The 13,117-nt window shown below is 39.1% G+C and overlaps 1 protein-coding gene across 2 annotated transcripts; it reads right to left on the bottom strand.

The window, feature by feature from the left end:
- Positions 1 to 456: 456 nt before the first annotated feature.
- On the bottom strand, positions 457 to 12,924 carry LOC118261830 (exocyst complex component 4). Of its 2 annotated transcripts, none has more exons than XM_050701356.1 (17): positions 12,771 to 12,924; positions 12,296 to 12,457; positions 11,082 to 11,251; positions 10,481 to 10,634; positions 9,956 to 10,079; positions 9,642 to 9,799; positions 9,100 to 9,314; positions 8,661 to 8,757; positions 8,065 to 8,227; positions 7,210 to 7,345; positions 6,146 to 6,307; positions 5,442 to 5,638; positions 4,847 to 4,956; positions 4,543 to 4,674; positions 2,600 to 2,755; positions 2,010 to 2,369; positions 457 to 892 (listed from the first exon to the last, which is right to left on the bottom strand). In XM_050701356.1, exons 1-17 carry the CDS (start codon positions 12,825 to 12,827, stop codon positions 728 to 730), a joined length of 2,718 nt encoding a protein of 905 aa, XP_050557313.1. In that variant the 5' UTR covers positions 12,828 to 12,924; the 3' UTR covers positions 457 to 727. The 2 variants fall into 2 exon arrangements, with proteins under 2 accessions (XP_050557313.1, XP_050557314.1); XM_050701357.1 differs by having other exon boundaries at positions 12,725 to 12,789.
- Between the last annotated feature and the right edge of the window lie 193 nt (positions 12,925 to 13,117).

Genomic DNA, 13,117 nt, shown 5'->3' with positions numbered 1-13,117 from the left:
GCAGTAGCCCTAAGTTAAGATCATCAATCAGGGCAATGAAATCACACTTAAATACTTTTACTGTCTTCCGGTAAGTTATCCTGTACTTTAAATTACTATATCGTTGAATTGATCATTGAAAAATAAGAACTACGAGGATTTTGCTTGGTACGCAACGTACACAAATCAGTCCAAATTACTTGAAGTTTACAAAAAAAACTTGAAATAAATGAATGTTTGTTCGGCGCCTGATATCTACACCTCTCCAGCTAATTGGAGTGACGATATTTACATTGTGACTGGCAGTGTTGTGGTTGGATAAGGTCTACAGATCGAGCTCAATGGTGTACTGTTGGAGAGGCCTACGGTCAGCAGTGGATGGACACTGGCTTTTGATAACGAAGCGTTCATAAAGCATCCACACCTCATTTCAACAATAATTCAGGACATTAAATTGTCAAGAAAAAAAAGATGAAATAATTTTGTATCATATAATTTTATTGCAAATAATAAGTAAAAGGAAATAGTAATTAATACTTGATTATGTAAATAAAAAATGTCTTTTTAAATAAAAATTAAAATAAATACTTAACATTAATATTGCTAAGGCACACTAAGCATACATGTTTTACAGTGCATATTTATAGAATTTTTGCCACGGCCATTAATATGCAACGATTTTAATGGTTTTTTAATAACGGACCAGTGTATTTTATTATTAAATAACATATTTTATTCTATTCTTAGTTTATACAGTAACTCCAACATGTCCTAATGCAGCAGAGAGTTGTTTCAGATGCATCTTCATGTCAGCGGGCGAGATGCCGCGACGAGTTTCGATCACTTTGAATGCGTTTAGGTATTCTAGTTCGGTGAATTGGGCGCCTTTCTCGCGAACCGATGTTATTATTTCCTGTGGATGAATTAAGTAGGATATTAGAATATGGTTTCTTTAATTATTCAGTTGAGTTTGAAATATGAAAATTAACCTTAAACAAAGTTATGGATTTAAACAGATGAACTGAATAAGCCTTTATATGCAATAGCGACTGATTGCGGAGACGGTTTATCGTCTGGCGTAGGTGTATGCAACATAGCTGCTCTATATAGATAGAGCAATTTTTTATGCGACTACGATAGCGTAGTCGGATAAAAAATTGGAAAAACGGTTAACTGTGGGGGCGGCTAACTGTGCGGTTGGCCGCTATACCCAATGCGCTGTAACAAGGTGCGGCTGACAGATTCAGTAACGTTTCGTATCACTCTTGAAAGTTGCTGCGATTTAAAAATTATGCCTTAGTATTTTAACTGTATCACATTCGTATTGTGTTATATCATTCGGAAGAGTAGTTAATTAAATTAAATCCAACCGGAATGTTCTAGTCTTTAAATAAAATCTAATGAAATCAAAAATAAAGTAAAGTGTTATGCGTATAACGTAAATCCATAGTCGTGTTTAGTGATGGGATGTACTGCTACGATGGATAGGTAGTCGATGTTTTTTTAGAATATAAAACGAAAATCATGCGTCGTTCAATTATCACTCTTAAAAAACCTTTAATTATGTGGGTAAATCTACTGTAGACGCGGCTCTCTCTCCCCGAACCACAGTGACTTTATCAGAGCACAAATATATAGTAGACAGTTCCGGCGCCTTTGATAATGCGTGGTGGTACTTAATCTGAAAGATCGTGGTTGCTTTAGTAACATATACAAACTAATATACACTTATATTCTTCACGGTTCTGTAAAACTGAAATTTTAAAACACCTCAGGGCTCGGTCATAAAATATTTATTTTGACAAGTATATACACGTAGTTACACTGCACAACTAAATAACACACACATTTAATAAAAAAATTAAAGAGAATTAAATGTATGCTGCGAGTATCGATAGCGATAAAAAAAGATTTTTCTAATGTCCATCCCTAAAGAGAGACGTCAACGTCATACTGGCATCTGTCAGCCGCACCTTGTTATAGCGCAAAGGGTATAGTACGTAAGGGGCTAAGAATGTAAGGCTTCATACCTCGGGCGTGCAGCTGAGCAGGTGTAGATACGTGTGCGCGCGGTGCAGACCGGAGTGCGGCAGGCCGAGCGCGGCCAGGCAGTGGCGCAGCGTGGCGAGGCGGTGGGCCCCGGCCCCCGCGCCCCCGGCCGCGCCCTGCCAGCGCCACACCACGGCGGCCGACATCATGTCGCCCAGCCCGCGCAGCACGTAGGCCAGGCGCCGCGCCGCCAGCACGCCGCCCGCCTGCTCGTGGAACCCCAGCAGTGCGTGCGCTAACTGAGCCGCGCCCCCCGCGCCCCCGCCCGCGCCCTCGCCCGCCGTGTCCGCGCCCTCGCTGCGCTCCTCTTGCCCGAGGTAGTGGAAGCACTCGATGCGGAGCTACAGGACAGACAGATACGATCTAATCTTAATCGAGTATGTATGATAATGATGTAAAACATTGTAAAAACTTTTTTAATAATTTACATACATAATCCAATATCATACACATCAGACAACACCAAGGAAGATTTACACCTAGACCTACATCAATGAATGGAAACTCACAAAGTATTACAAACTTAACACACACATTATTATTTATTAGGTACTACAAAATAGCCACTTACCTCCAAATGTAAGAACAGCAAGCACTTATGTGACATTTCGTCTAACTGCTTGACGTTACTAGAGATATCGCTTAAGAACTTCTCAGGAAGCTTGTTCAGTCCTCCTGGACCACCCAACATGGATGGCAGACCTCTGATGTTGGCGCTCAACCAGTCCTAAAAATATATTGTTTAACTTTAAACTGAAGTTTGGTTAAACTTTTAAGGCGCTGTGCATAGTCAAAATAGGATTGATTCAACAGTTTTTTTGCCCAATGTTTACATGTTAGAACAACAAAAAAAATATATGTTAATCTTGATCATTTTTATGAATGGACCACCTTCTTCAAAACACGATTTCTATTAATTTTCTCGATAGAAAAAAATCATAAACTAACCATTTAAATTGAAATTCTAGCCATTGTAACTATATTATTTATGAACATATCTTAATAAAATTAATAACAGTGACGTAATTTAAAATAATAAAGGGATCTGCCTTATTTATTTGTCGATTGAAATGAGATATTTGTAAGAATTAATATAATTCATGATAAATAACTCAGAACGAATCGAACAAAACGTCGTCCGATCATGACATCTATTCGTTTCTCTTTCATTCCTACGCGGACCGGCAGTGACCGCTGAGGCGCGCTGCTTGGTGGACCTATGTCAGTTTGTGTCAATCGCCGCTCAGAAAATAATCATTCACTAACATATCTTTTTGCTGTTTGTAATATTTTATTTTGTAATTAGTTTTTTCTAAGTTGGGTTGTCAGTATATTTTTTTGTACGAAATCGATTTGAATTATAAGTTGTGTAAATACAATTAATTTTTTCATATACTATTACCGCGTAGCATGGTGCAGATGACACATTCAGTAACGTTCCGTACCATTCTTGAAAGGAGAAGGGGACTTTTGGGCCCAGCAGTTAACTAGTTGAAATGTATATTAAAAAAACCGTAATTTTTTTCTAAGGGAAATCACAAAATATGGTACCTTGTTTCTATCTGGGAAGCGTGAAAACTTAAATTAAGTTATCAAACATTTATGATTATTTAATCATTTATGTATAACGTACTCTGTGATTTAAACTTCTTACAACACTCCTGTCTGATATCAGTCATATACCGATTGACAGATGACACTCGTTCATTGTGTTTCGTTCATTGAATCAACGGAACATTATAAAATGGGTTAAAAAGTTGCTAAGAAAAATTATTTACTTTTTATTCGTCCAAACTCATATTATTATCTGAGTCAGGATCATCTGAATCTGTATCTGTATATCTGACATTATATACACGCAGATACACTGCACAACTAAACAACACACTTTAATAACAAAATTAAAGAGAATTCAATGTATGCTGCGAGTATCGATAGCGATAAAAAAGATCTTTCTAATGTCCATCCCTAATTATGTGGTACTGAGAGACGTCAACGTCATACAGGCAACTGTCACTAGCGCAAAAACTATAGTAGTAGTAAGTTTGTGTAAATTATTGTTCGATTTCGGTTTTAGTCATAAAAAAACTAATAAAAAAAAATTAAAAATAAAATAAAAATGTATACAACATAATATTGAAAAAATAAGAAAACAAAAACTAATACGAGTAATGAGATTCGATCTTAAGGATCACGGAATGCGAATCTAGACAGCAACGCACTGGGCCACTCGTCCATGATACTGTAGTAGCGAAATTACGCTCCTAAATAAAATGGAATACGCGTATCAATGACATTTGCACGGTGCACCCCTCAGTACACGAGACCCTTTCACCTGCTTCACCCCCTCAAATACATAAAAGTTGTCTATTCACCGCGCCTTAAGGTCGTCACGGCTTTTTTAACTTTAGGTAGGTATCAAAATATTTTTGTCGAGACATAAAACAGTTAACAATCTCAATGTTAGTCCCTATATTGGGGTTTAAAGAGAAAAATATAAATACATTAACTTACCAAAGTCTCGCACAAGACCGCAATATCGGCGAGTGCGTTAATATCAGGAATGATTTCCTTGCGAGTGACGGCCCCGTCGCCGAGGCTCGAACCTAAGATCTCTGCTTCACGTTCATACGCCTGCTTTAGGTCCTGGCAAGAAAAAGTTTTCGTGTCAACAAAATATCAGATTGCCTTTATTTGATTTCGGTGCTCCGATTGGCCTGCTTTTTATTAACCAACCAATCAGAGGGCTATACGCAGATACGTACGGATCGCGTTAACGTGATTCCTCGCCCTATAAATGAAAGTAATTTGAACTTACTTCGGCACTGAGCTTGGCGTCTGGGTGTATAACGGCGGTCCAGTTGTTCAGTGACATTAGGAAGCGTACTATGTCGTCATCAGCCAACCATCGCTGAGCTCTCGATACTCCTGTAGGCAATAAAACGTATAAAAATCTAGTGTAACAGATTGTTCTTTACTAGTGTTACGAGACAGAGCAAGCAGGTAGGTGTTTTCATTTTCGTTTACTGCTGAAAGTCAAGGGAATGTCTCGCTTTGTGAGGGGTGATTTTTGACCATTACTTATTACGCATGTGTGTGAGCGTGGCGTGTAGTATTTTTTTTATTCGATAGAAACTAATGCTTGACTACAATCTTTCCTGGTGGTAAGTAGTGATGTAATCGTTGATGGTGAGGCGCACTAGTTTCTTAAGAGCCTTATTCACTCTAGACTTAAAGACACCCACATTGTAATCCGATGGAAAAACCGCAGCAGGCAGATTGTTCCAGTCCTTCGATGTACGCGGAATAAACGACGAAGCGAAACGCTTAGTCCGAACCGTAGAAGTTTCGACAACGTAAGGATGGATACTCGCCGTGCGACGGCTTGTCCGATGAAAGACAGTAGTAGTTACCTTGTACAGCCGTAGTGGTGGGACACATGCGTCCGTGCGCGGCGCGTGCGTGCGCGAGGAGCGCTGCGAGCGCGGCGGCCAGCGCCCGCAGCGCCGCGGTGCCGCCGCAGGCCGCGCAGCGCCGCGCGGCACGGGCTGTGTCCACCACACACCGCCACGCCAGACCGCTGCACGAGAATATCATGCTGTGCCGGGACCTACACACAAATAAAAGTTACACACAACATTCCTACATATATATATATATGTGGGAAACGGAACCCAAGAGGAGTGTAAGAGAGAGTGTTATGTGTGAAAGAGAGGGATATAGACGATGAAAGGAAGTGAATGGAAGAAAGACGTCAGATTGTCATTATAAGATTTGGCACGAAGACGAAAAATAAAATATACTTAGAAGAAGAGTTATTATTTTTTATTTAAAAATCCTATCCCACATATACAATAGGTAAATTATCAAATAATGTATCAGAGATATTGTAAAAAACATTTTATTAAAAGAGTAACGTTGGAGTTTCTTGCTCGTTCTTCTCCATTCGAAGCAACACTTTAGAACGAGCACCTAGCTTCACTGACAGACAGACTGACGGACAATTCAATTTGACGTTTCAAATTTAGGATTAATTGAAATAAATGCTTTGACTTTGACTTTGAAACAGCCCATCCGAAAGAGAAAGCAATAAAAACTATCGGTAAAAAATACCTACCCAGCTTTGAGCGCAGTAGCAGGTGGCGCCCCCTTCTCCCTCCAAGCGTTCCCGGCGCGCATGATTTCGTCAATGTTGGCGCGCGCGGCCGTGGCCAGTCGCTCGCTCTCCCCGGTCTGCACGTAGTCCGACAGGAACGCGCGCAGGGAACACTCGCCGCCTCTAAACCAATTAATTTATGCTCATTACCATCAACTTTTTCGTTCACTACTAAACATTAGAATGATAATATAACAATAGAACATTTTGACTGCACGGTTGGTGCGGTGGCTGGGCAACTGGCTGCCGCGCAACGGGTAGCGGGTTCGATTCCCGCACGGAGCAACTCTTTGTGTGATCCACAAATTGTTGTTTCGGGTCTGGGTGTCATGTGTATGTGAACTTGTATGTTTGTAAACACACCCACGACAGAGGAGAAAATCCTAATGTGGGGTAACGTTTTTTTTTAAAAAAAGAAAGAAAGAATCTCTGCTAACGCACCAGTAAATTTAATCTTCTAATTCTCTACATCCAACATCTAATCATTGTTATTTTACCGCTTTTATAAACATCGTTATTCCAAGTAGCTGGAGGGCGGTGAATTTTTAAAGCCAGTTTCACAAGCATTAGATACTTTTACAAAGCAACCAAAAAACTGAACAATTAGTTTGAGAACTGCTTTCTTCCATTGGCATCGCTGATGTACCCTGAGGTGGTTGTCGTAGCTTGCAGAAATTGTTTTTAATATAAATTGGATTTCCATTTTAATATGTAATACGAATCCAACGACACCTCGCAAGCCAAAATCCATCAAGCCGTTTAGGCTGCAGAGCGTGCCAAACAATTATACATACATACATACATACATAAATACTCTCGAAAAAACATAACCCTCCTTCTGGCGCAGTCGGGTAATTAAATTACAGTTAATGCTAACAGTCACATCACTTCTTGCCCATGCTTGCCACCTTGGGATTTCTTTGGTGCGACTGTTTCATTCTATTACCTTGCGTTTGGGCAGTTTCTTTTCGTATTCTAGCAGGCTCGAACTTCTAAGCTAAGTCCTGTAAAGTAATAAGTCTCACCCAGTGACAGGTTCGATGTACGCGCAGAGTGGTTGCAGTGCGGGTAGCACGGCGTGTAGGTGGGCGGGGTCGGGCCGGCAGACTAGCGGGTAGTTGTGGCGCCGCGCCGACAGGCCCGGGGACACCGCCGGGGGACCTATAGGGAATAGGCCAGGTCTAATAGGAGGTGTTTTTAAAACCCAGAGATGAACACTTAAAAATGGGTACTAGCCCGGTCACAATAGACGAAATGAAGTCGCAACCTGGACACAATTCGCATAGAGCTGGAAATTGGCATAGATAGGAAAAAAAGTCCCCATCGATGAAATAAAAGTTCAATTTATTCATTGAACTGCTTTTAATGACGGTTAAGTCGTACGATGATCACATATTATTAAGGCTGCCCCACACAGGCGAGTTATTTAAGGTGGATAATATCGCATGCGGTATTACGTAAATGCGATCTGATTCCTTTTACATTCCTTACACACAGCTGCATTTTATCGTCCGATATTTCCTACAAGTAGATACTAATGTTATTACCGCAGGTGTGTGTACGGTCGTTTGCGTCCTGATACAAAACATTCTAGACTTTATATGATATATCGGAATATCGCAGGACGCAACGTAAACGCAACGTCTTACTTCCATTGCGGCGTTAATATCGCAGCAATATGTGACTATATGACCATCCTAATATAAAATATACTGAACACATATATCGCAGTAACGCATGCGATATTATCGACCGATAGTAACGTGCCTGAGTGGGGGAGCCTTTAGCCTTCTGTAAAGACAGACACAAAATCAAACACAACACTATATTCCTAAACACATAATTATACTAAAGAAAATCAACTTTCTCTATAGACTTACCAGACAATTTGAACAGTTTAGGCCGTCGTCGTTGCGGCCTCTTCTTGGCGAAGTAGTCAGCGAGCCTCAGCTCAGTAGTATCAGCCACTGCTGAGCTCACTGACCGCTGCGCCGCGAGGTTCACGCTCTCGATCTCTAAGTACTCCGTTAGAAGGAGTTGTAGCTGGAATTATGATAAGGATTAATTTTTGTGTCAGTGAAAATTAATAAGCTAAAAAGATATATTGCGCTTTACGCTTGAGAGTTCTAGCTGTTGTGACAGTGATAGTATTAAATTAGTTGTTTTGTAAAAGACACAGAAAGACTGTGTGTGTTTCTCTAGGACACAAATATAATCTTCGTGTTTAAAAATGTATTGCTGTTAATCTACGACCGATTTGGCTAATTTCGGTCTTAAATTATTTGTGGAAGTCCAGGGAAAGTTTAAGAGATGAGAATAATACGTTTAAGGCGGTACAAAGTTTGCCGGTCAAATAATAAATTATATTAATGATGATGTTTCTAACATACGAGGATGCTCGACCAGTTTCGGGCTTAACCGTAGCCTATAGCCCTTGTATGATGATGATGAGTATAAAGTAGTTATATAAACTCACCACTTGTTGCACAGCGCTCCAGTAATGTTGCTCAGTATGTAGACAGGAGTCTGGCACGCGATATTTCTGGAGCGAGGCCCTCCATAGTTGGAGCAGTCTGGAACATATTGCTATGATCATTTTGTGTGTAGATTTTCAGTCACTCAGAATTATATCTTAGTGTAATGTGGTAGGAACAAGGACTTTAATAGTTATTAATTAAATTCGATATACTTTCGAAGCAAGTTCTTCAATAGATTGACTACTATTAATATAAAATTTGGATTGGATGCCGCAAAAAAATTTTGTTAAAGAATAATTTTTACAAGGAAAATAATACAGATATATTTACATTTATTGGAAAGGTACCATTTGCTAGATTAAAATAAACACATAAAATAATATTTACTATCTCTTTCTTTCCTTCACTATTTTATAACACTATCCTTATCCAACAAACCTCTTATTCCTCGTAGCGCACGCTCGGAATTCTTCGCTTAAACTCGTGACTAGTCTCGCTAGAGGTCGTCCTGTCTCTGTCACTCCTTCACTGTCCGGTATCTCGCCATCCTCTTCTACATCGGCGTCGGCTTCCACCTCTCCTTCTTCAATAATGCGACGAGACACGGAGTCTATTACTTCTAGCAGTTCATTTTGAATTTGGACCTTGAATTTCTGGAAAGATATGAATAGTTAGTGATGTAGGTATCTATGTAAGGGTGAAAATGAAATCTTATTAACATGGATAAATCGAATAATTAATTATTAAGATTACCGCGACAATCACCGCGACACACGTCGCGGAATACTGCTCATGCATATGAGCCTCCAGCATGGCTTGAAACTAGTCGAGTAACGAGTTCCTCGTCAAACAGCTACATGAGTAAGCCGATAACATAATAATTAATTTAGTATGTCTCACGAAAAAATCGAATAATCGATAATAAATCGATAAAAAAATACGATTTTGCTACAAAACTGTATTGAGTCTTATTTAATAACCTCGGTGGCTTCCTTGAGTTGCTCCAATACTCCAAGAGCCTCTAAGGATATCATGACGGTGGTCTCAAAGGTTTTGTCCTCCTCCGACAGAGAGGCTTCGAACTCCGGCGTCACTTCTTGCAAGTACGCGTCTGTTACCTCTTCACTCTTTGTTAATTCTGGAAAAAAGAGTATTATAAGTAATAACATTAAATAAAACTTATGTCCATCCTAAAACCAACTTTATTTGCTTTCACATTAAAGTTGATATTCGTTTGAAGACTAATAAACTATGTTAGAAGTCTAACGATTTAAAAATGGAATACGATTCTCACCAGCCAGTAGTAGCGCAGTCCGCCTCCTTGCAGACACGCGCCTCGTTAGTGGCGCGCGTTCATCTCTGTACACTGCCTCACTCAAACGTCGGACTATTACGTCCACTAGTTCTTGCTTTTTTAGCTAAAAATTAATATTTATGGGTGTTAATTAGGCTTCGAAATTACCCTAAAAAGTGAGGTATTTAGGATATAAAACAAATTGATAATCTGATCACATGTATTGATTGATCAACGCCTGGATAAAACTGTAATAAAAAACGTTCTTTGTATAAAAATTGTTAAAATGTAAAAATACTAAAAATAGTACCTAAAGGGTGGAACATTATGTATGTTATTAAAGTGGCAATCTAGAAATCTTTGCTAGAGCCAATGTTTTCTAAAAGGTATCCTTGAGTGTCTAACATAATAACTAACCATAAGGTAGGCGCTTATCATAGGCGGCATCATCCATTACCACACGGCGAGATAGTGGCCAAACTTCGACTCATAATATCTTTAATTGAAGTAGTTTTGGTATCATACCTGTAGATGTTGCCTAGTAGCGTTGAGTGCGTCGACATGTGAAAGCGTGGTATTGGCGGTGGACAGCGCGGCGTGCAGTGTGTGCGCCGCGGCCAGGACCCGGCCTGCTGCCAGGGACTCGCGGGCTTCGCGCTCTGATACTACTACTCGCTCACTGAGAAAAACATGAAAGATTTATTTTTATTACTTAATTTTCCTATTTATCCAATTAATATTCAAAAATATTTTTGGACTTTCAAAAGTGCCTCATTGATCTATTTAAAGTGAATGATAAACATATTCTGTATTACAATTATAATATGAGTAAGAATTCTATTTTAATGTACCTTACATATAACAGAAATACTTAAGTAAAATAAATAAATAAGTATGTACAACAATTTTAGTTGTACATATTAAAATTAGATTTTTAACTTTCCTAAATAATTTTCTCATGAAACTCCACAAATAATAAGTTACAGTTTTTCTTTTCATTATTTAAGATAATAATGTATAATGGACTTGTTTTGTTTTATCTTTTTTTATTAAATGAAGCACACAAATAAGCATAATATTAATCATGATGGCGATATGCAATCAATGTTCCAAAGCCTTTACTCACATATCAGTAAGCATCTGCAAGGCATAGTGATGGGTGCGAGCATCAGCCCAGAGTCTCTTCAGATCATCGCGCCGCAGCCGCAACAACCCGCGACACGCACCGAGGCGAGCTACCACAGCATCACAGTGCTGTCCCCACACTGTCAGTGCTGATACTACACTGCTGAATTTCTGTAAAATTAAATAAAATACTAATTAGACTATTTTCATAAAAATAGCCTACAATATATTTGCTAACTTAAATATAAAAAGTAGCAGCAAAAATGTCACAACCAGAAAATTAAGCCTTTGACTGCCAGAAAACTGTAGAAGGTAAGTCCTCCGCTAACATAGGTCACTGGTGACTTACTCAGCAGTTAACATGTTAAATAACCTTGCATATTTTACACAGTAAAGTGAAGTTACTAGAATTTAGAGTTGTTAAATCTGAATACCATAGATGAGTATGATCTAGAAACATTTCTAGGCCATACTTATCATAATTACTAGTAATACCTACAACGGAATTAAACACACACACACACACAACTTCACGCCTTTTATCCCCGAAGGGGTAGGCAGAGGTGCACATTACGGCACGTAATGCCGCTATACAATGTACACCCACTTTTCACCATTTGTGTTATAAGTCCCATGTAATAGGGGGTGAGCCTATTGCCATATCCTGGACACAATTCCAGACTCCGTGCTACTACTGAGAAATTTTTCGAAAATTCGAAAAAGCCCAGTAATACTTTGCCCGACCCGGGAATCGAACCCGAGACCCCTTGTTCGGCAGTCGCACTTGCGACCACTCGACCAACGAGGCAGTCAACACCAACGGAATTAAGATAATAAAATTATTTTAAGATATTAGCAGTATTTATCATTATCACATACCACTGTTGACCAAAGGCCTCTCCTCACACGGAGAAGGTTTGAGCATTAATCACTATGCCTGTTCAAAGCAGGATGGTGATTTCAAACTTATAATTATATATTATAAGCCCAGGTTTCCAATGTTTGTCAGTGGTGTCTAAATAATCTTAAGCCTTTAACTGCCATCAGAAAACTGTTGAAGGCAAATCCTCCACTAATGTAGGTCACGGTGGCAGTTAATGTGTTAAAAAGTACATATAGTTAACTCAGAATAGATCAGATCAGTACTTGCCATCCTCTTGCATGAGCAGCATTATAGGGCTGTGGGTTACTATCACACAAGGTTCTATCCCCTACCTGCATAACTTCCATAATCTCCTGTGCATGTTGTTCCACCAGCTCATCAAGCCTAGCATCACTCTTCTTGTACTCCTTCTCTAGCTTCGCCCTCTCTTTCTCTCGCTGTTCGTTTGTCTCACTCGCTGAGAGGGTGCGGATCACTGACATTAGTAAACCACTCTGAAAAAGTAATGTAGAAAGATTATATCATGTATGTTACATTTGTAAACATATTGGCATTACTTTTGTCAGTAAAACTATAGATATGGTGTCTTCGACCCACATACGGTATAGGTACTGCTGTCAAGAGTAGTTTTCTTAATATTATCCACAATTTAGTGAAAAATTTATAATTTCAATTACAACGGGTCTATGACCGTATAAGAAATAGTGATGTTTTCAGTAAATAGAAATCAAACTATCAGTGGAATACCAGAAATTCCTTACTTTATCTCGTGAATACATGTTTGTTGCTCAAATACTAAATACTCACTGTTTCTTTTCCTTGTTTGACACCCCGAGGGGGTTTGGTAGGAGGAGGAGAGGACATTATGTTGTTTTATTATTCTAATTCGGTGGTTTTCCTTATTTTCGTGATAAAAATAAATGATATCACATCACAGTTATGTACGCCCCTTGGAATACAACAACAAAATTGTCAATGTCAATGTCAAAAAATGACAGCGTCATTATGTTATGTCAATAGTGGCTTCGTTCAAAAACCAATTCTTTAATAAAATTAAGCAATTTTTTTGCACGCAGCAGATATTATTCTAAATATTCTCGCATCATTAATCTGTCAAAATAATGATAAATCTAATGAAGTCGGTACTAAAAATG

Source organism: Spodoptera frugiperda, chromosome 20 (assembly GCF_023101765.2).
Source record: "Spodoptera frugiperda isolate SF20-4 chromosome 20, AGI-APGP_CSIRO_Sfru_2.0, whole genome shotgun sequence".
Lineage (NCBI taxonomy): Eukaryota > Metazoa > Arthropoda > Insecta > Lepidoptera > Noctuidae > Spodoptera > Spodoptera frugiperda.
The sequence above is the reverse complement of the archived record's forward strand: the minus strand, read 5'-3'. Positions and strand labels throughout refer to the sequence as shown.